General features: G+C 32.3%; 1 protein-coding gene across 9 annotated transcripts; it reads left to right on the top strand.

Annotated features, from left to right (window-relative positions):
- Positions 1 to 527: 527 nt before the first annotated feature.
- Positions 528 to 21,102, top strand: LOC148597014 (uncharacterized). Of its 9 annotated transcripts, XR_015919017.1 has the most exons (5): positions 528 to 808; positions 2,681 to 2,852; positions 8,342 to 8,449; positions 10,805 to 10,889; positions 11,955 to 12,082. XR_015919017.1 is itself a non-coding variant. In XM_088563362.1 (3 exons), the coding sequence occupies exon 3, from the start codon at positions 17,729 to 17,731 to the stop codon at positions 19,406 to 19,408; it is 1,680 nt and encodes a 559-aa protein (XP_088419488.1). In that variant the 5' UTR covers positions 629 to 801; positions 13,266 to 13,372; positions 17,725 to 17,728; the 3' UTR covers positions 19,409 to 21,102. The 9 variants fall into 9 exon arrangements, 4 of the variants coding, with proteins under 4 accessions (XP_088419488.1, XP_088419487.1, XP_088419486.1 ...); XR_015919020.1 differs by lacking the exons at positions 2,681 to 2,852; positions 8,342 to 8,449 and having other exon boundaries at positions 562 to 801; XR_015919021.1 differs by lacking the exons at positions 2,681 to 2,852; positions 8,342 to 8,449 and having other exon boundaries at positions 563 to 801; positions 10,808 to 10,889.
- Positions 21,103 to 24,552: the final 3,450 nt, after the last annotated feature.

Below are 24,552 nucleotides of genomic sequence, written 5' to 3'. Positions count from 1 at the left end.
TTTATGTCAATTTGACATACACTCCCTGCACAAACTCATCAAAAATAAATAACTCGGACCTTTTTGAACTGACTTTTAGGTATGTTCAATTGTGTAATATTTTTTCCACGGTTGTCATTTTAAAAAGATCTCGCCAAAGTACTTTAAAGTCATTTCCTATATACTAGTTTACATATACAGTCGTGGTGCTGGAACGTGTCTGTTTTTTGGAGTTGGAACTTATGATTAGGTCATATTTTGTTTACTTTCCTATGTGAATGGGTTGTAATTTCTGAGCTGTACTATATCAAAGGGTCATATTTCTACAATTTAAATGTATAATTTATTATCAAGATAAACTTTCCTATTATCACCAATTAATCAATAAGTGTCTTCTCTTAATTCAAATTGATGTGGTAGAATATATGAATGGGAATGTATTTTGCACTGCAAATTATATGAATGGGACGGATTTCCTTGCTAGACAAATATGTGAATATGGGTGTTTTTGCAGCTCCTGCACTCCGTACCAAATTTTAACAGAAGTGACCACCCCGTGGCGTGGCTAAAATATCAAGTTAGATTAATATACGAAATGAACAGTGTGCTCGATGACGCTGTGCTATTCAGCATTTCACAATGGTAAAATATTTACACATATTTAAATGTTTGAATAATACCACGTAAAGGTCAACCAATCGTGTGTAATCTGTGAGGTTCTACCAGGAAGTAAAAAGATAACATTCCATACCATAACAACGGGGCGTTTTCCTTGTTGACGTTCAAAGAAGTTAACATCGTGCTTATTGGGAATACTGACCGGTAAAGAGTAAGATTTACATTCAGCTTTTACTTCAGTTCATTGTACAATCTTCCCATATTGTCCGTACTTTATTATTCATAATTGTTGAAAAATATGTCAAGGGTCAAACTTTAAGACTATGAATAAGACCAGTTCTTTTTTATGGTGGGGGGATCAAAATAAAATAAGGTCTGCCACATACATCCATATATAAAACAAGTATTAATACATGTATATTCAAGTACCAGTCCACATAGAATTCAGACACTACCTACCAATGGTAGAGTTGATTCATAGTGTAGAATCAAAGTACTCATGTACTGAATCATTTTTTATCGATCGTTTTTACGCCTCAAATAATCGTCGTATTGCAAACATATGGAATAAAAGGAAGTTCGGGAATCGAATTCAAACGTATATTAACATAAGCTTATTGTTATAAATAGTTAATATTAAACGCATCGCTTTAATTTTTTTTTTTAAATTCACCATATTTCACGTTTGTAATCAACATTTGACAACATGCTCATGTAAACATCAAGTAATTTGGACTGATTTCATTATGTTTCAAAGGAAAGCTTGATATGCTTTGGTGAAATCGAATATGATGCAAACATATCACTGATTTCAAGAGGCGTCCCTTACCCCAGCTCTACCTCCTTAAGCCACAAACCATTAAAATATATCATATCCTTAGAAACGTGTTACACTCAACTATCTGCATTTCTCAGTTGACAAGGTTGATAGCTCAAGTGCTACAAGTTATTTCATAGACACCTATGCGTCATTTTAAAGCGCTTAGTTTCTGGACATCTAGTCCAGAGACACGTACATTAACATAAACGATAAAGTATTATAATATTATCACAGGGGCTTGCTCACATTCCCAAATATGCAGTCCGAATAGTATATAACAAGAAAACGCGGACCCCAGATTTTGGGGTAACTCATCCCCTCTCCCCGATTAAAATTAAACATAATTATTACTTATTACTGCCCTGCAAACAACCTTATGAATAAACACAGATATCACTACCAAATACTTCTTTATATATAGAGTCGGGCTGCATATTTGATAGTGGGAGCAAGCCCCTGTGATATAATTTCACCAATCATGGCCAAAATAGTCTTATAAATTGATTAATATTGCAAAAAGCAATAACATCAGCCCCAAAAATGACACAGTTCCTAAGGAATGCATTATCGGAATTCCTATGCCATGGTCTATGCAAAATTTCATTTTTATTTGCCATCTCGGCGCTTCCGATGTCATGAAGCGGTAACCGTAATGAAAATATATTTATGTTACGTCAGGATGGTTTTGGAAAAAAAAAATGGTTCCAAGTCAACTGATACAAATTTAAGATTTAAAAAAAACATCTTTCTTCAATTTGACCACAGTTTGAACAAATTAGATACTACAATTCATAAAGAAACTATATCTATATATATATTAGATTTGATTTGATGTGTTTTCAAATTGTTAAAAATGTGGAAACATGTTTTATTTGAAATAACAAAAAGGAAATTATTTGGAAAAATATTCAGTGGTATGATTAAAAGTAAAGGTGATTTTTTTTAATGAAAGAAAAATATAGCAACATGCATTGTTATAGAAGAACTTAGTTCAAAATATATTATAAATGGATTATTATCTACGCAAGGGTGTTAGTACTTTAAGGAATTTTTTTGCTAAGTGAAGTAACTCTACTTTGACTTTAGTGACGTCAGAATGGCGGGACCGTAAGGAGTTGCGTATTCGGAGAGAAAACGTTCGAATGCCATCGTACTAGCATAGCGTAAACGGTATGCCTGGTTCATATGATACATTTTAACTTCTTATTTGACGAAGAATTCTTTTTTTTCGGTTTAAAACTGATCGAAAAGCGTATTTTGAAGAAAACTGAAAGAATCTTGCCACGCCCACCGATAACTTTAGACCAATCAACAGCTTTTCATCATTCATCAGGATCAATGTGAAGCTTTTCTACGATGTCAGCTCAGATGTCAACACCTGTTCAAGTAACTCGGCATGACTTCACCAAGAACTGAAGACAAAAGCGGGGGAATGGTAGGTATTTAATGTTGATTTCTATAACTGATCAATTGTTTTTTCTTGCAAGGTAAACTTGTGTTCGGGAAAAGCGTCCACAACCACAGGTTTGCCACCAAACATGAAGTAAAAGAAAGTAAAGCCATGCAGACTGACTCGCACTTCTACTTTTCTTCTTGTGTATATTATTTATAAAGTTTGTTATCTGATTGCTTGGTGTCACACAGTACACTCACTTGTTTCTGTCAACAGTAAAGACGTGGAGGGGAAACCCTACCCCCTTTTTTGACAGAAACAAGTGCCTGTGCATGATGCACTGTCATATCTGGGCTACATATATGAATATGTGTATAAAAAGTGCTCCTTGGAAATGTATCCCAGTTATCAGCTCAATTATAAACATATATTTACTTAAGTAGACAAATCAAAGTACTCATGTACTGAATCAATCTATATCAATCGCTTGAATTTTTACGCCTCAAATAACCGTCAAATTGCAAAATATGGGATAAAAGCAGGGATAAGAGGAAAATACAAGGATGGAATTCAAACATATTTAATCACAAGCTTTTTGTTGGAAATGGTTAATATTGAACTCTGACTTTTTTTTTTAAATACACTATTCTGATGACGAAGGGCATTAAATAAAAACAATTTGCGATGCAACGTAGCATGCAGTGCACCAGCTAGTGAAATATTCAGGTTCGATGATGGTTTATATGGAACACCAAGATGAATTCATACAAAACATCCAACATACTGCATAACTGAACTACAAACTATTGGTTGGCCTTTCTCAGTTCCTAAATTTTCAATTCGAAATTCAATTAAAAGGTCTTCAGGTCGAAACTGTCTGTCAGATCATTCAAACTTATGCCACAATCACTGAAATAAACCATGCCTTTAGGTACGTGTCCCATTCAACTAGCTACATCTCTCAGTTGACAAGCTATATGGCTCAAGTCGTACAAGTTATCACATAGACGCCTGTGTGTCATGTAAAGGCACTTAGTTTCTTGGTAAAAACTCTGGTAAAAGCCTTAGAATAATTTCAACAATTATGTCTGGTGCAGGAAACACTCGCCATGCACTTCTAAGGCCCTGAAGCACCTACAGCACCAGACCACAGACTGATACCATTCCTGAGGAATGTATTATCGAAATTTCTATGCCATCGTCTATGAGCAAAGTTTCATTTTGTCATCTCCGGTCTTCCAATGTCACGAGGCGATAACCATAATAAAAATACACGATTCAGTGTGTAATAGGGTGTTTTCAGGGGTTATGCTACCATCTTGCTTTTAGACAAATGGTGGACATGACAGGCGTGGACATGCAACAGCCGGCTCTTAGAAATATATTTAGTTTAGGAACTTGTGATTTATTCATAAAAAATCTATAAGGGATCTTATAGGCTAGTCATTTGTTGGTATTTGCGGTCAGACAATGCAACAGATTCTAAAAGATCAATTTATACAGAGTTGGTATTCTAATAAGTTGAATAGCTCAAAGGGTCAGTTGTATAGTTCATTTAAAACCAAGTTCAAGTTAGAAAATTACTTAAAGAAGTTGAAGAAAAAGAGACGTCAGAGTGATGAGAAATTTCGTTGTAGGAATATACGATTTCCCATAGAATCCGGACAATAGAATAACATTCCTCGTGAAGAGCATTTCTGTCATCTTTGTTATGATAGATTGGTTGGCGATGAGTTTCACTACCTATTTGTATGTACAAACGACGTTGTACACCAACTGCATGTGAAACTTATACCGACCTACTACCACAAGAATACATCTCTGTCGAAGATGCAAGGCATGTTGTCGTTATGTAATGTTACCGTTCTGAACAACATTGGCTAGCTTTTTACTTAAAATGACATTACTGAACACAATTCTCCCCTGTGCACATCGATTATACCTTACACATATAATGCAGCCAGTATTTTTGATTGTGTTAGAATGTATATATGTATTACACTTCTGTCATGTTCACCATAGTATTGTATGTTATAGTTGACTGCCTCTTGTTACAGTCCTGTACTGTCTGAGTGCATAATAAAATCTGTCGTCTGTTAAAAGTTTTGCAAAAAATGAGTGACAAATATTAGGCTGGAACAGGAATTGTAGTCCTTGCCTACCGCCTGTAACCGCTTTCTTTATATAAGTTTCTTGGTCGGAACCACTGCCCCTTTATTGTAAATACTAGTATATGGATCTGCCAAGCCCTGCATGAAATGTCTAAAGGCAACCCTTCCAATTGGCACTCACCATTGCTCTTTTTCATTTCTATGAGGAATGACTATTTAAAATCTCGCACGGTTTTTATTTCTAGCTTAACATCAAATCGTTTATCATGCGTCTAAGAATATTGTATTTGTAGGAGATCTATTGAATATAATATAATGAACGATTGGTTTATTCCGGTAAATGCATAGAAATAAACAGGTATTGGTGAAGTTAAATGTCAATTATTTTTTTTAATTGGATCATTGTTAATACAAACCAAATTAATCATCTTCTTAAATTCACAGATAAAGTTTTTTATTGGCATAAATAGCATAGAAATAAATATGACAAATTAGAAATACCTAAAAATAGGACCTAACTATCTGCATTTGAACCTCAATGAGGTATGCCAGTGGGAATATTTTCCTGCAGTAGTGCAAGATAATTTCATATGCTATCAGGCTTTACAAATCTAAAGGCTCTGGCGACTGCTATATCAATTCTGATTTTCGATCTAAATTGATAAAAAAGGACAAAATTAATTCTAAGCATATTACAGGCATGCATGTACACGTATGAACTAAGAGTTAGTATGATAAAAGCTAATGTTGTTGCTGGTATATTCCTCCAGTGACAGCCGATCACTCTACAGATGTAGATATATATTAAATTGAATGTTCAGACACTTTTTATGGGACATGATAGATTTTGCATTTCGCCAGGGACTTTATATTACTGGTACAGAACAGAATAACCGGTTGAGTTGATCTACATACACATTGTGCATGTATGATTAAAGGTTTTCATACATGTAAGATACTGGTTGATAATTCAGCAGACACAGATCCGATTTGCTAGTGCGACTTACTTTTTCTTTATGGAATCTTCTAGACACCAATTTATCCCTTAATTGCCCTGACAGTAACTACACAAAATATATGTTTATAAACGACATGCATTAATTATACTTTGTGTGCATTAAGTATGATCACAAGAAGTTAAAGAGCTATATATATGTACAAAAATGTTAGCTACATGTATCAAAAATCATGTACATACATGTATTAACAGTCGTTACATAAATTTCTGAATTATTATTACCGACACAACTCTAGGCACTCTACTGTTTACCTCAGAACATTGTGGACTACAAATTTTACTAAAGCAAAAATGTACATGAATATTGTTACATAATAATGATGATAAACACAAGCATATACCGTACATGTACATGCAGCTTAACATTTTTATTTCAACCCATATTAGTGTACATTTATATACATTCTGTGTTAGAAGAGCAAGAAGAATAAAATTCACAAGACAGTATGAAAACCTTTGGTATTGATAGTTTTTTTGGCTACGTACTGGGGGAATATATACTTATCAATTGTACATTCTAGCAAATTATATAATTCTACGTAATAAGCTGATATGTGGAATATAAATTGCTCCTGTTCTGTTTCTAATATTATAAACGGAATGATACACTCAGTGTTTTGTTCATGATACAAACAATAATTTGTAACAAAAAAGAAAAGTATTTGTACATTCTGACAGCTGCTTGGGTACATATGCTTGTGCAATGTAACAGAGCGTTTTTATTGGTAACAATGTAATTTTTTAAAAGGTTAATTTATGTCTGAGCACAAGTTTGTACTCATATCGTTATTAGTTTGAAGTACACATGCATGCATATGTCATTGTACATGTACTTTTGACCATAACATCTGTGTATTACATTTGGTATTACCCTGATTATCATACTATATGTATACGTTTAATCATCAAAGAATTGAAAAAGATAAAAAGTATTGTGACATGGGGTCTCAATTGCTTTCCATGAACTTTTGTATTGAATCATGCCTAGCAAGTACAAGTCCCTGAACATGCCATTTACCTTTCATTTGGGTGCTTGTGAACTATATGTGCCGGCCAGTTAGATCACCAAGTCAATAGTGATTGAGGTACATTATCTGATGTAGCATGTTCATGATGTTGACAAAAAATATTTTGTGATCATTAAACTATATGGAATGCATTGCATATGGTAAACAGTTAGGAACAGTTATTTTTTATCTTCAAGTGTTGGCCAGCAAAATATAAATCTACATTAGAAAAACAGGACTGAACCCCCTTTTCTAAATGCGGTAAAATGTTCAACCCACCCTCTAGATCTACAATGTATTAAACATATGCACAAAATGAGACCCCCTTTTAAATGCATGTGATTGAAGTGTTTCTGCCAAGTGTAAATGCATTAATTTTAACTGTCAAAATTATGCCCGAGTGTCAGTATCCATTTCTTAATGAAAGCATGTATAATTTAAATTTAAAAATCATAGTCTGCAGTTTAAAGGTGCACACAGGCTAAATAGGAAGTGGTTTAATATACAGTGGCTAATATTTCATAGATAATATAGAGGGAGGATTAAATGTGCAGACTAAAAGTGTGAAAATCCACCTAGATTGATCAGGGATTAATTATGTATGCAGGCTGAGGGAAGAATATAATGCAGAATCCACAGGAAGTAATTTTATAAGCAAATTGGAGCATAGAAGTGTGTTTTACATATGCAGAGAAGGATTTTATACATGTTATATGCAGACTGGAATAAAAATTGCTATATTTAGTACATTGTGTGATTTTATATGTTGAGTGGAGTATGAAAGTGTGCGAGACGTTGATTAATTTCATGTGCAGACTGGGTAATAAGAGAGTATTTAGCATCCAATGTTAAAGTGTATGCTATGTGCTCAGGGGCAATTCTATATGTAGCCTGAGGTATGAAATGCTTATTGCATACACATGGCATACTTTGGTATAAAAGTGTATGTTACATTTTTATATTTTTATATTTTATTTGTATCATATAACCATGAATGATTCAAGCAAATCATTATCCTCTTTCCCATTTAGTAAATCAGAAAATTTGTATTTTTTTCTATAACAACCACTCCCTCTCTTTTTAGCAAGCCCACCCATGGAGATAAATAATGACCAGTCTCTTAGTTGCATAATAACTCAAAGAGTGGTAGCATGTTACAATCACTTTCTTTATTCTTCCATATGAATGTTTATGCCCTTGCCTCTCAAGTTTGGAATTTGGTTTTGTACAGATTGGATGCACACTATAAGTAATTTTGGTTGCTGCCCCATATCAACTTCCTGTATCAACAGAATTGCCTTGCCCGAAACTTCCTGTTTCAAATATTTAATAAGTACCGGTATGTAGATTGTACATGTGTGCCTTTATATACATGAATTATTCTTTTTTTTACAGGGATCAAAGTTGAATTGAATGGACCTTTCCTACAGTCTGGTTTGTAACTATTCTACTAGTGCCTAGATTATGCACTTGATGTACACAGCATGGATTATTGAATATCAGGTATTTTTTAAAATATGTTTTAACAGTAAATGCTAGGAAATGGTCTTTGACTATCTTGAGGCCAAATAAAAGTATACCTTTGTTTTCCGCTACCCGACCGACTGCGCAATTTCACTCCCGACTGTGTCAAAATTTAAAAAAAAATAAAAAGCCGACTGACCAGAAATTTTTAGCACAGGTCCATCTTTTTAAGCTCACCTGGCCGAATGCCATCACTTTGCGTCCGTCGTCGTCATCGTCATTGTCTTTAACAATTTTTCAAAACTCTTCTCATCTGACACAACTTGACCAATTGGAACCAAACTTGGTACGAATGTTTCTTGGGATATCGAAAAACATGGCCGCCGTTACCAAAAATAGAACATAGGAATCAGACAATAGTTTTTCGCATATATCTCCAAAACCGTTGGGTAAAAGTGTTTAGCATGTTGAGATCTATCTGTAGTGAAATTTTCATTTTGATATGTTAAGCCATGTCGGAGTTATTGCCCTTTTTCAACGTTTTTTTTTAGCTATCTTGAATGTTATTTCTTTCAAAAATCTTCTCCTCTGACACCACTTGATAAATTAGAACCAAACTTGGTATTAATGATCCTTGGGGATTGTGCATAGAAATGATGTGGGGATATTTTATCCGTCAAAAACAGGGCCGCTGTTACTAAAAATAAAACATAGGGGTCAGACAGTAGTTTTTCGCATATACATGTATCTCCAAAACTGTTAGGTTTAGCAAAATTATTTCTATAGCTGAAATGACCCTTATTATAAGGCCTTCAAAAGTCATCAGGGATCAAAGTTTTCAGGTGACTCCTGTAAGAGTTATTGCCCTTGAAAGATAAAAAAAATGACAGTATTTTTTTTTTTTTTTTAGTTTTCAGTCAATATCTTCAAAACTAAAAGAAAGAAAATTTCTATCACTGAAACGATCCTAATAATAGTCATACCAAAGTCTTCTTGAGTCAAATTTGTTGGACAACTCCTTGTCAAATTTATTGCCCTTGAAAAACAAACTTTAATCAGGTGAGGGATTCAGGCTTCTGGAAGCCTCTTGTTTCCCACGTGACTACTTCCGGTTTCCGGTTTTCAGATTATTCTAAAAAAAATCAATTTGTTATGAAATGATATTTGTCTATTGTTAAAACCAGTGTACTTTAATCTCATATGTACCCCTTACACACATTTCACCATTGAATTGTGTCAATTGCCATTAGGATGATTTGGTTACTGCTCTTTAAAAAAAAATTCTTACCTACCCATTTTTTCTCCTTGCTATCGGCATGTAACAGAAAACAGAGGTGTAATTTTATTTAGCCTGATGAAAACAGCAGTGCATGTTACATGTAGTTTTCTTAAGCATATGTTTGTATCATATGATTTTTGTAAGGACATGTAATAACAAATATGTACATAACACCTGTACATCAGTGTAAAAAGTATCTGTATTAACATTTCTGAAAAAAAATTAGGGAATGTGATAATCAAACTATTATTCTGTACATAGATCTTGTGAACACAACCTCCAGTATTAATTGATCACTTGAGAGAAACAAAGTTTTCTATATAACAGATTGATAACATGTATGTAGTACACTTGTACCTGAATATACATGTATGTTACCAGTATATTTGGAAGATAGCAAGTTGAGATAATCATATTATACCTTTTGTTAACAACAATCTTAAGAGCAAGTTCTTGGATTCTAATAACTGAATCTTGAACAAAATTTTATCACCATATACATGTACATATGTGAACATGTAGATCATGAACATATGAACCATGCTTAGGAATAAAGATTTTATGAGAAAACAATTTTTTAAAAGATTTGTTTATACAAATGCATTGTCTTAATTGTGTTCAATACAGAAAAGGTTGAACTGAATTATTTGCTTATATGACCTCTATCTATTATCATTGTTTTGCTCCTGTCCATGTATTTCAGATGTTAGTTGCTCTTGAGATGAAATGATGCTGTGTCTGTTACATCACAATTATGAAAGCCTTAGCTTGTGTCTTATCCCATTCTTCATGTCATCATCATTTCATGTTCATTTTTATTCTCCACTTCATGTTCATTGTCTGGATAGAACTGAAATAATTCTGTTTGGGAGTTAAACACCAATCAACCAATAAATATTTAGTGCACCACTTAGCAGCCATTTAAGTTCAGAAAGTTCAAATTTTTCATGTACCATTTTACAATTTTGCCAAATTTTACATCTGCCAAAATAATCAATCGTACCATCATATGCTTTTGTATTAAACTGTAACTAATGAGTGTACCTGTACTTGGTCTGTACATTTGGATGTTGTGTCAAGCTGCTCTAAAATATTCTTCCTATGTTTTTTTTCAGCAGATTATTAAAAAAACTCCAGAGATGAAGTTATGTGGGTCTGAAAACCAAGCAGTCATGACCCTTGTAGAGATAAGTACAGCATGTAAGTAAAAATGGAACCAGTAAAGTATATATCAACCAGAGGTTTATTGATTTATTTGTTGGATTCCCTCCTGTTACCTGAAAATGACCCCCAGTTCTACTGTCAAAGGGGCCAGTCAAAGGGGGGGGGGGGGTTTGATAATTATTCTGGAATGAACACTGTAGAAATACATAAACTTTTGCCTACTAGGATAATTTTGTTTTTTCAACTATAATTTTACCATTATGTTCCCTAGTGTATTTTTACTTTTACAAATTCCACCAATTTCTGCTATTTAATTGATTTCTTAATACGAAGTCATGAGTCGAGATTCACTTGGACAACAACTGGGCGTTTTGAATTGCATCAAAGATATGAGGACATGGCCATGCTTATGATTGCAAAGTGATATAACTTCCTGTTTTTAAATATCTGTTTTAGAGCCATTTACTCTTCTTTTTAAAGAATTAAGTTAAAATTATTGTGTGTATTCATTTTAAGTAGTACTCCAGCTAAAGATCATGCAGAATGTGATTCATGGGTGAAAAGCCTACATTGTTGATATTTCGTTTGAATTGCCATAGTAAATAGAAAACAATGTATGTTAGGATATAAAATTTGATTGAATGATCTATAGATTTCAAAATTAAGGGAGATAACTCTGTAAATGACACTCAAATACATTAGAATATATTGGATTTTTAATGTTGATTATCTCCTATGAGCGGGCAGATTTGAAAGAATAATTACACATTTTATAATATAGACCTATATAACAACTAAATTACAAAAATAAGAATGTGTAGCCTTTTTGGGGGTGTAGCACATTTTACAGATTGTGCCTGGTTCCTACAAAGACAGCTACTTTGTTCATCTCGACCAAAATACTATTTTGATTTATTTATATTATTGAAAGAAAACACATTACTTTTACATGTATCAGGTATTGCAGTCTTTAGTCAAGGCCATTAAGAGTAAAACAAGGGTATTTTTGTCTGACATTACTATTAGGGAGTGTATGAATATGTGTCATTGATTTTTTAATAGTTTGAACTTCTAGTTTAATTAGTTGCTATATACTTGTAGGTATTATTTACAGCCGTCATAGTGAGCAGAGTAAACTGGAACCAGTGGATTGTTAGAATAATGGGAAATATGTTAAAAGATAGAACAAACTGTACTATTATTAAAATAAAATTTGATGAATAATATAATTGTCTATAAAAGTCACCAATAACAGAGTAATTGTATCCAGTTTTTATAGTTTCAGTTGCTTTAATGTAGATGTGCATAATGAAAATATTGATTGTCTGCAAGTGAAAGGAAGTAATTATTCTTCAAATCTGTATTGAAATAATCCTCTATAATGGTTTTACAAAATTTGAACTCTTCAGCTTTCCTTGTTATACAAAAGAAAAACCTCCAAAGCTCTGGCCTTTAAAATCAGTCTGATCAGTTTTATTCTGTAACCATTACTTGTTTTTAGTTTATCAATCCTATCTTTGTGTCAAACTTCTTAAAAGAGTTATTGTTATTTATTTCAAGTTTTTTTTAATGCCACCTGGTGCATCCGAGGTAATTTTTTTAGTGAATAGCAGAAATGGGGGAGTAGTTTCAATTACAAGCACAAGTGCAACTCCTCCTTAACTTCTCAATTAAAGTTGATTGTATTTTATAGGAAGGTAAGGCAACATGTAGATGTGCATTAAGGGAAAACAATTAATGTCTTCTCCTTTCTATGACAGAATATCTTCATGGTTTAAATTGGAGTAGGCCCACATGAGCCATGGGTTATTATCTTAGTGAGTTTGCCTCCAGTGTGCCTGTTTTCTATTGTTTCTACGCAGCACTTGTGATATGAAAATTTTTGTGTGCATAAGAAAAAAAACATTGCCTTTAAAATCAGTATTAATGTATAACTACAGAGCAGGGTCAGTTCGACTGTCAAAACGGTCTAGATATGCAGAGGGTAAGTGAACAGGGAGAAAAAAAATACCTGCTTTGCTCTATGAAGGTATTTTTACCCCCAAGGTTATACAATCCGACCCGCCCACCCCACCCCCCCCCCACACACACACACAACAAATTTATGACCAGGCTGAATATTTTAAAACTTTGAAGTGAGCACGGTATTTCCGGAAATCATTGGTATTCACCTATGCATGTTTATTATTTAAACTACTGACTAAAGTGAATTCATCCCCAAACACCTTTTTACAAATGTTCATGGAATGCTAGGTCTTTGTTTAGAACTGAAATAGAATAATGTCCTCCCGGATAGTATGGCTGTTTATATACTTGTACAATATGTCCTGATTTAAAATGTGAAACTATACAGCATCCTTCATAATAATGGTTCCTATGTTGGTTTTCATACTAAAATGATGTTTTTGATAGAAAAGCGACCATTCAATACGTCATAGCTGTGCTGCAGACTTGACTGTTTAATTGGTGCACAAGAATTGAAAAACTGCTTATATAAAGAAAAAGGCAAACTTAGTCAGGTATATACTAAATATTACATGTCAAAATCTGTATCACATGATGTATCAACCCGAGACTCCTAAATCACCCCAGGGGCCACAGGTTGAGAGTTGATACAGATTTTAACGCGTTCATTATATGATATATTTTAACCATATTTCAAGTTAAGTATGTGTAAGGGTGCGATATAGGGTTTAAACAAACACTTTTAATGCATATACAAAAAAAAACATATTTTAATCTTAATAACTGTAAATCGCATACCCTACATCACACCTCTAGACCTATAGGCTTACCCTATATATGGCACCCCTTCACGGACCATACTTGAAATATAGATAAAATATGAATATATTCATATAATGAACATGACATTTCAAAATGATGGGCCTTGGGTGATATAGGACTCTCGGGTTGATACCGCATATCGGTGATACAGATCATTTTGACCAGTGATTATCAGTACGCATTGATCATTCAGACATCTTAAAAATCTAGCGTGATGTCGCAACCAATAATGTACATGATACGAACAGAGAGATGAGTTCATATTTTCAGCTGCTTATAAAAAAGACCAAAGTTTACGATATCCTAAGCGAATCCAGAGGATGCATGTAGTAGCGGCCTTTCCCACAAATGCTCGAAGATTTCTCCCTTTGTTTTTATTGAAATCGGACGTTAAACCCCCAATAAACAAACAAACGGTTGAATCTTTGAGTCCGCCACTGGTTTAAAAGCGGCAATTGAAGCAAACGTTCTAGATCTACATAATTTTGGTTTATGATTACGGAGGGTGCATTATCGCTAAACGACTTCAATAAAACTTCGCTCTCTCTTTTAATAACTGCATGGTTATTGGTTTGACTACAGACCTGTACTTTTATTTCCAGTCAGTTTCTCTTTCTTCATGGGTGTCATGAAAATCTAAAATCGTTTTACAGATCGAGTGCTGGATCTTAAGCCGGGGATGCATACGTAAAATTTATGTAGCGGGAGACAATTCAAATGCTTCTTTAAGTGTGAACTAGACTTAAATGTATGCCTTTTTTAGTACATGTACTCACGAAGTTTTTGTTTTGTTTTGTTTTGTTTTTTTTTTTTCTTAATTTTAATTTATTTATATATAAATTTAGTAAATTGCAAATTCATGGCAGAACAAAACTGTAACATCATTAAGTACAACCAGTGAAGGCCGAATATGAATTCACAAATCATCTGATAACCTAATTCATCTTAGTTATGTTGAACTATTTTGAAGTAAATTCCATAAACAAGCAAATACGGACCCATTCACTGGTAATATTCAATGTTGAAATTACGCTCGGATAATGTGAATCTTTAATTTGGAAGGGGGTGGTGCTGAGAATTGATAGATACAGAATATCGGTCCATTTTTTTTTCATTTCATAAGCCAGCATCCAAAGTGAAAAAAAATGGCAAATTTTGCTACGAATAAAATTTTCAAATTTAATTTAAACTAAAAAAATACGGTCACATCAACATGAATAACTTGATATACTAACTGCCCCGTCTTACTTAAAGATGTGTTAATTCGAAATAGATCGGAGGATGTGCACAGGAACTGTACCAATAAACAATAATATGCTGCCGGGTACAAAAGGCATGGACTAAAAATGAATATGTGTAGTTCAGCTTGAAAAAAAAATCTGATACACGTAAACATGTACATGTACACAGCCTCAGGTTTAAAAAAAATCCTATACCCCACTTAATATAAGTACATGTAATAGAATTACTGTAAACAGGTTCTACTTGTATATAAATACACACAAATTGAAACAACTGAAAGTTTCATAACGTGTTCCGGATTGTCACATTATTGTCTCTACCGCGCTCGTATCCAATGCTACACCGATTTATTACCTCAAGCGTTTAAATTTTCGTTTGTCATGTCTTGAAATAATACCACTCATTTTGAATCAAAAAGTCCCGGAGGAAGCGCAAAACAAACCTAGTTTATTTAGGGCATTATCAATTGCGGATACCCAAATCTACGTAAAAAATACTGCGATACTTTACCTAAATTACTTAAAATGTAGGTACTGCCTGTTGAAGTGGAGAAATGTGATGAAAAAAAAAAAAAAACCCGGGAAAACGTCACTTTTGGGCAAAATTTAAATATAATAATAATCTCAGGTAAAGTTCTAGCAGCACTTTTTAGATAGTTGAATGTGTGTTTTAATTGCCTGTAAAAGTACATGGTGCCTATTGGTCGGATTCCTCCTGGACTTATCATGTTTCTAGTAATTTGCGTTGCATCCACGATGTGATTACGTGACGCGTTGCTAAGACGTAAAATTGTAAATAAGCATACCCATTGTGCTCTACTTTCACTTAGCAACATTCTCATATGACGATTTGACTTAAACACATTATAAATAGGAAAGGCGACTAAAAAGACCTATTTCAACAGGAAAATTGAGCAATATTTCTGAAAAGCACCTTGGCACCGTTGCGTATAGAGATATGAAAACTTGAAAAAAAGATAATAGCAGGATGAGTAATATGCCTTCTTCTTAACGAAAATGGTAGTATATATTTAAAAACATAACATTGGTGTTTTGGGTTGTTTTTGTTTTGTTTTGTTTTTTGTATTTTGTTTTTTTTCCCAGGCCACTGATACAAGGCGTATATTTGTAATTAGTATTATCTGTAACTCGACATTGTGTTAAATTTCAGACAACCTTGTTTTTTTTAATATTTTCTTGTTTACATGTTAGCATTTAAATTTACACAAATAATTCCCTGTCATTGTTATCTTCATTATGTCTTTTTTATATTCAATGAATCTTGATAACATATTTTGAAGTCAGTTTTCCTGTAACTTTATTGATTTATCTCGTTCTTTTCTTCTATTTTTTTTTATTGTCTTTAATGAAAAAATCTTCCGGGTGTTATTACATTTTGAAAATATTTCAAACAACCTTTTATCTTCACACTTTTACCTGAAAAAATATTCTTTTCCTGGTTAAAAACAATACATATTTTTTTAAATTTTAATCAAACGCATAAGTAAACAATTGTACGTCTCTGATTAATGAAAACATAAATTTCTTTGCGCTATTCGACTAGTTGTTTCTTGTCGCATTTTGCCACTTCTTGTCGCCAATTAGTGATATCTTCATTATGTCTTTTTATATTCAATGAATCTTGATAACATATTTTGAAGTCAGTTTTCTTGTTACTTTATTGATTTATCTCGTTCTTTCTTTTTATTATTTTTATTATTATTATTTTTCTTTAAAGAAAAAATCTTTCGGATGCTATTATCATTTTGAAAATATTTCAAACAATCCTTTATCTGCACACTTTTACCTGTAAAATATTATTTTCCTGGTTTTTTAAAAATTATATTTTCTTATTCGTTTTTTTTTCTTTCTGATTTAAATCAAACACATAAATAATCAATTGTACGCTCTGATTAAATGAAAACATAAATTTCTTTGCGCTATTCGACTAGGTGTTTCTTTTCGCTTTTTGTCACTTCTTGTCGCCAATTAGTGAGACCCGTAAACATACGTCATCATTGAAACAAAAACTCCGCGTCTGTCTGATAAGTCCAGGACCGCCGCTAATAATTTGAAATCCCTGAATATGTTGCATGTCTGTAAGTCATAGAAACATTTGTCCCTCAATAACTCTGTTGATTGTCAAACTTGATGTATATGGCGGGTGTGCCAAATCTAGCTGCGAAATCGTAGCTCTTGATCTTTTTTTTTTTTTTTTTTTTTTTTTTTTATTTTGCAATCTAGCGTTAAAACAATACAAATTTGATATATATACGGCAGTTGTGCCAAATCAAGACATGAAAGTACTTAAATTTGAGATTCCTGTGTAATCACAACTTAGGACCATGTAATCCAGGGACAAAGACCAGACATAGAAAACGGACATAGACAAAAAATAACATAAAGTAACTAAAATAATACATAGAGAGTATCAAAAGCAAATTAGCAACTCAGACTCCACTAAAAACTGGGAGCATGGACCAGGTGTACGGGTAGGTTAAGCGTTCTCTGCTTTTCTAGAAAACACCCGTGGAATTGCTCATAAAAAGTCAAAGGGATAGTTGAAAGAGGAAAGGTTTATATAAACTCATTTTAAAGTCGATAAAAAAATTGGTAACATGCTGAGTCAACCACCATTAAAACAAAAAAATATCCCCAGTGCCAAATCACAAAATAATAGTTCAAGCTACGTTTCGCAGCTCAGCTGTATGTAACTGATTTTAACCCAAGTCCCATGTAATCACAACTTTGGATTAGTTTTTATAAAGAAAAACAGGGGCTTGATATATATGTACTTAACCAAGGTAATAGGTAAATCCTATAGTTCTCTATTTATATTACAGGAAAATGGCATCTGAAAGCTGCAGCATCTGCCTGTTACTAGAAAAGACCAGCACTCCTGAAGTATGGTGTCCACAATGTGAGGAATCCCTCTGTTCAACATGTAGTGAACACCATAGAGTAGGAAAAGCAACAAGGGACCACAGCACCATACCTTTTGAAGATTACCTAAAATTACCATCTTTTATCCACAAAATTCAACTCGACTGTGAAGACCACAAACAAAAATATCAAATTTACTGTAGGTCTCACGATTGCCTTGTCTGTTGTAAGTGTTTATTACAATCTCATAAACAATGTGAAGACACTTTACATATCGATGATGTGATCCGCAATGTAAAATCTTCAGCCATCTTCGAAGATGTTTGGATATCATTAAAAACGACTCATCAAACGTTTTTGACAGCGATCACTGAAAAAGAAGAAAATGTGAAAATACTGAAAACAAAGAAGGAAGAATTATCAACAAATGTAAAAGAAAAAACACAAAATCTTATTGATCAAATAAAGAAACTAGAAAACAAATCACTATCAGAGTTAGAGTCAGTTGTAAATGAAAATGTAAATGAAATCAAAGCCACCACAAAAATCCTGGAATCAAATAAAAGAAAACTTGGTGAATTATTGGGACAGGAGGAACTCATTAAGAACCACACATCAAATTTCGAAGCATTTATTGCAACAAAACAAATGGAGAGAAAAGTTCAAGAATCAGAAGAAATCTTGCACAAATTATCTGAAGAAGGAGCCATGGATAATACAGACATAGAAATGAATGAAAACATCACAGCAGACGACACAATTTTTGGAATAAAAACTCTGTGTGACATTAAAGTATCAAAAGAAAAAAATACAACCTCCATAGACATAAACAAACCAAACAAAGGTCAGGCAGAGGTGAAGACAAGATTCCCCAGACAACTGACACTTAAACAACAGTTTACAGTAGATCGAGGTTGGTGTCCTGGTTGTTGTACGCTGCCTAATGGACTCCTGGTGTTGACTGATTATCTCAATGGTGTAGTAAACATACTACACAGTAATGGTCAACACAAATCATCAGTCAGATTTAATGGAGGATTCAGAGCAGTATGGGATGTAACAGTCATCAATGAGAACCATGTTGCTGTTTCTAATCCTGACCATAAAACAATCTCCATCATAGATGTAGACAGGAGTAAAATCATTAAAACACTTCAGATAAAGAGTAAAGTCATTGGAATTACACATAGTGATGGACATTTATACTTCTGTGTACCTAAGGTAGGAATCCGAAAAATTAATATAGATACAGAAAAAATAGACAAACTCCATGATGACCAGACTGTTAGTATTAGTTCATATATAGACACAGATGGCAACATAATATGTTATACCTGTCCTGACAACAAAAACGACACAGTTACTGTCCTAGATTCTGATCTTAGAGTTGTCTTCACATTCAAGGATCACAATACAATGTCACGGCCTCGTGGAATATCAATGGATGAACAGCAGAATATTTTTGTGTGTGATATTAACAAACATAATTTATTACTAATTTCAAGGGATGGAGATAAACATGAAGTTGTAGTCAGTGGAGGTGATGGGTTGTATTGCCCTGTGTGTGTACATTATGATAAAGTGAACCATCTCCTCACTGTTGTTGATTCTAAGAATGTGGTCAGGATATTTACTGTATATTGACTTTGATGGAGAATCAAAACTGAGATAAACAAATAATTGAGATTAATTCGATTTCAAGGTAAGAAAACATGTTTTATTTTTTATATGTAGGGTTTGTTTTCCTAAAGAAATTTTAATAATATCAGACATTTCTACCATTTTTTTAATTGTCAGATATAAATAAACATACATGTGTTCATGTGATAATTAACTCGATTAAAAGAAAAGAAACATATTTTAATTTTTGGACTTTATTTTCAGAAATCTTAACAATATCTGACAAAAATTTCTACTTTTATCTTGGCATAAGATTACATAAATATGATAATTATTAACTTATTAAAAAAATCTTTCAAATTGTACAGAAATTTCATATTGAGTACAGTGTAAAATAAATTTAATTTATATTTTTATCAATCAGTGTTGGTCTTCATCAAGATTGTCTAATACATGTACATGTATCTAGTAGATGTGTCATCATTGAAAATAATTTTAGCTTTTTTTTGTATATATTTGCATTTTCATGTTTCTAAATAAATGATTTTTTCTTGTTTAAAAACTGAAAATAATTAAAATAAAAACTTCTAATACTAGTATTACTTAGTGTTAATATCTAACACCATACATGTACAACATCAAAATATTAATGTGGTAAAAATTAAGTACATGTATTACTATTAGTTATTTATTCATACTCAGTATTTAGATCTTTAAAAATTACTTTCTTTCAAACAATAATAAAAAAGTACAGTCATGTAATGTACCTGTAGCATTATTTAGGCATGGTTTGAATTAATTTAATGGAAATTTTTTGGCAACATGTGATATCCTTATATGTGATAAGTCTTCATTGCTTCAACTAAAATGGATTTTTTTTTTAAAAAAAGATTGTTTTATTTCTGAACTTTGATTATCTTTTTTTCTTCAAATTTTAATTACATATACATTGTATATTATTGAAAGATTTTAATAAAGACATTACATTACCCTCAACAGTGATTACATGTACATGTACTTACAACTTCAATAATAAATAGAAATATCTCCAATTTCTTGATTTACATGTAGGTATAAAATGTTGATTTTCTTGTCAGTTGTTGTAAATATATATGTACATGTATGTGTATTTAATTTTATATATTTAGCAAACGGGGGCGGATGGAGAAATTATGAAAAAGGGGAGGGGTACCAGGTTATTATTTGCTCATTAAGGTCCATAGATTGCAAAAAATAAAAACAATATTGGGTGGGGGGGTACACCCTGAACCCCTGGATCCGCCACTGTCATTATGTTAACACTTATACCTGTATTTTATAATTAGTTCAAATCTAACGAAATCTGACAGTTTAATAGGAAAATCTCATTTTGAATGATGCGTGTGATGAACAATGCCGGTTTGTATTTTTATGACCAACAAGACTATAACATGTACATGTAGTTTGAATGGTGCATTTATAATGCTTTGGTGTTTTTTTCTCTTGATGGACTAGGACAATATTAATTTATTAAACAAATTCAGATTTAAAGGTAAATAAAATATGTTTAATTTATTAATGATTTAATTAATCAGAAATCTTTATAACAATATCAGAAATTATCTCTCTTTTTTTGTAAGAAGTATTTTTACAAACAGGTTTTAATTTACTGAGATAATTATCTTTAATAACCTTTTACTTTTTTATTTACATACTGTAAATGTGATGCATTTTATAATTAACTGAATTAAAAATCTTTAAAAAAGAAAAATAATAAAAATAAGTTAATTTAGTAAAATGAATCATTTTTTTGGGAAATTATTTTATATTTCTGTATTAATAAGTGTTGGTCTTCATCAAGTTTTTCAAATACATGTATCTAGATGAGTCATCAGTGAAAATATGTTTACTTCATTGTTGTTGTACATGTATATACATATTAGTTGTATTTATCATTTTCATCTTGGATTTAGTCATACTCAAATGATGTAAAAAATATTTATTTGTTATTTTGTCATGAATATCATATATACATGTACGTGTACATGTATATTCTTTTAAAAGATTCTCTAAAACAATGAACATTTCAGAAACTGTAAACTTATAGTTATAACTTATTTTAACTATGAATATTATATATGTATCCTTTTAATTACTCTTGATAAAAACAATACTTTCAAAATTTTAAAATGAACTTGTAAAAGTAGTAGTTATGTAAAAACATGCATTATATCTTATTTTTATTGGTATCCATGATTTGAATTGTTTTACAAGACATTTCACCTTCAACTTTACAACTTGTGATATCCCTGTACATGTACATGCAAGTCAAATGTTATTTTTTTTAGTTTTAAAATACATTTCTTTATGTATTATACATTTATAATCCTTCTGAAGTTACATGTATATTCATTTCTTTTCTTGAAATTTGAAATATTTTTGACATAAAGTAAATAAACTGGAAATTATTGTCACTAATTGTAAATAAATGGGGATTTCTTCAATACTTACCATGTGTGCAGTACATCATCTAAATGTAAATTGATTTATTTACAATATTTGTGTATCTCTTTTTTTAATTTTTTTGTAAATATGTATGTGTATTGTTTTCGTGTGTATGTACTTACAGAGTTGGATTGAGAAATTTTGAGAAAAGGGGGTCCCCAAGGGCAGTCAGGCTATTATTTGCTCATTTGATATTTTGAATGAAGATAAGACAAATTTTCCATCACCCTATGAACCCCCTGGATACCCATTGTAAATGTGTTTACATCAATTATTTATAGTTCAATTCCACGGAAGTCTGACAATTTAATAGGAAATCTCAAGTGACTTGTTAACAAGGCCAGTTAGGATTTTCCCCGCAGTTTGTATTTTAGAACTAATAAGGCCTAGCCATATGGCATTACATGTACATGTACATGTACATTGAACGGTAGACAGATTTGGGATTTATCTTATAATACACTAAGACAATATTAATATATCTAGATGGCCAAGGCATGGTGGAAGTTAGTTTTAAACACTCGGTGAATTTGAATTTTCCGATAATGGGCAAATCAAACATATTTTATCATGATCGATATGGATATCGAATTTTTGGAAATCACATACATGTACTCTTAAGGAACTATATGTAATTATAGAATGCTTAGTTTTGTAAAAACAAAAAATAACGAAACTGAAAATACTAGTGAGTTGTAATTCACTAGCTATTACCAATTTCATGAATGTAGATTTTAAATTTGGAGTTTGCAGGAGCAGAAATGAATCTTCATGTATAATGTAAAGAAATTGCCACAAAATAGGCTTTTAATTTTACATAATTTTTTAAATATTTTATTTAGCTTTTTCCTTTGATGTATAGAAGGATTATACATGTACATTTATATATGTATTTCGTTTATTTTGTTTTTCTTCTGTGGAGAGTGGGAAAAGTAATATGTCATATGTCAATATTGTTTTTTTTTGTAGTTCTAAGGGAGATAATCCATTTTGCTAATTGTTTTTTTTTATTATTTTAACACCACACCACAGTGCAATTGAAAAGCATATAATTTTGGTAAGGTGAGTTATAATCTCACTGAAATGCACACAAAATGAACATTTCAAGGGCAGCTAATTCTGTCAAAAATTTAAATTTTCTAACATTCTCTTTAAAAATTATTCTGAACAATAATGTTGATGTAGAGATCAAAGTATAGTCTTTTCCAATAAAGAAGGTATCATTGAGTAAAATTATTTTGTCAGATTTGTGGGGTTGGGACATGCATTTTTCCTGATTTAAAACTTACACTTAATTATTTAGTTTAGATAGAGATCCAGTCCAATAATATTAATTCTGAAGGACATTGTTATACATTGTAGTTCTAAGGGAGATAATCCATTTTGCTCCCATGTCAATGCTGTCTATTATTCATCAATAGTAGAATTTTGTTTATGGGAACAAACAAGAGTTTGAATAATCAAGATTTTTTTTAATTGTGGGAACTTGTATTGTTTGTTTGTTTTTTGTTGTTGGTTGTATTGTTTTTGTTTTTGTTTTTGTTTTGTTTTGTTTTGTTTTTTAAAGTTCTGAAGTTACTATTGCAATAACTCTTAATAATACATGTACATGTATGTCAATTTTGATCAGGTGTCAATTAGATATGCTTTCAATTACTGTGAAACATTATCAAGCCATTGCAGTCCTCCATAATTAGTCAGATTTTATTTAACTTTAGAAGAGAAGAGTTATTGCTCCTGCATTTTTCAAGTATTCCAAATTTTACTTCTAATCCAAGCAGATCTGATAATTGTTTTGTGTAAATTGTCTTGTAATATTATACAGACTGCTGATGTACAAAAAAATCAAACATATTTAACGAAAATCTCTTCTTGTTTGCCCGTAGGGGTTAGTTGTAATTTCCTTGCCTGTCTCTGGCCATTTTCTGAAGATGTTCCCATGAGGGTTAATTTTGTGCATTTCCAACACAATGGTAAGACGCCACATTATTTCTGCTTGGCTTTCACTTTAGTGTCTGGAAAGGGCTGTTTGAGTGTGGTCTTGTTGATGTTTTGTCAGGATGTGTCCAATTTATCGCTACCAAAATTTACTAAAGAGGTCCATGTTGGAGACTTTATTAAAGAGGGTTCCTTTCAATTTCACTAGTATAACAACATTTTACACTGGAAAAAGTTTGAAACAGATAATTAACTGCTATCAATGAATCAATCAATCGGGTCTCCCCTTCATTGACACTAGAAATAAAGGATACACAAATGGAAAAGGGTACAAATTACAAGGTTGAACAAACAAACAAACAAAGAAAAGACACTTAGATGCATAAAAGATACAGATAGACTATTAAGAATAGTGGTATCATGCTGTCGTCAGTTTCATCATTGATGTCTGCGGTGGAATAATAGTATCACGTCGTCAGTTTCGTCATTGTCTGCGGTGGAATAATTGTATCTCGCTGTCGTCAGTTCGTCATTGTTGTCTGCCGTTGAATAATGGTATGCTGTCATGAGTTTCGGCATTGTTGTCTGCGGTGGAATAATTGTATCACGCTGTCGTCAGTTCGTCATTGTCTTCTGCCGCGAATAATGTTATGCGGTCGTCAGTTTCGTCATTGTTGTCTGCAGTGGAATAATTGTGTCACGCAATAGTCAGTTTGTCATTGTCGTCTGCCGTCGAATAATGGTAT

This window comes from Perna viridis, chromosome 15 (assembly GCF_037379345.1).
Source record: "Perna viridis isolate PV_CMFRI_1.1 ecotype Kerala chromosome 15, ASM3737934v1, whole genome shotgun sequence".
Lineage (NCBI taxonomy): Eukaryota > Metazoa > Mollusca > Bivalvia > Mytilida > Mytilidae > Perna > Perna viridis.
Note: the sequence above shows the minus strand (reverse complement) of the source record. Positions and strands in the feature narration are given on the sequence as shown.

Excerpts from the sequence above, each read along its gene's own strand:
- LOC148597014 (XM_088563362.1), top strand. The coding sequence starts at position 17,729 with ATGGCATCTGAAAGCTGCAGCATCTGCCTGTTACTAGAAAAGACCAGC.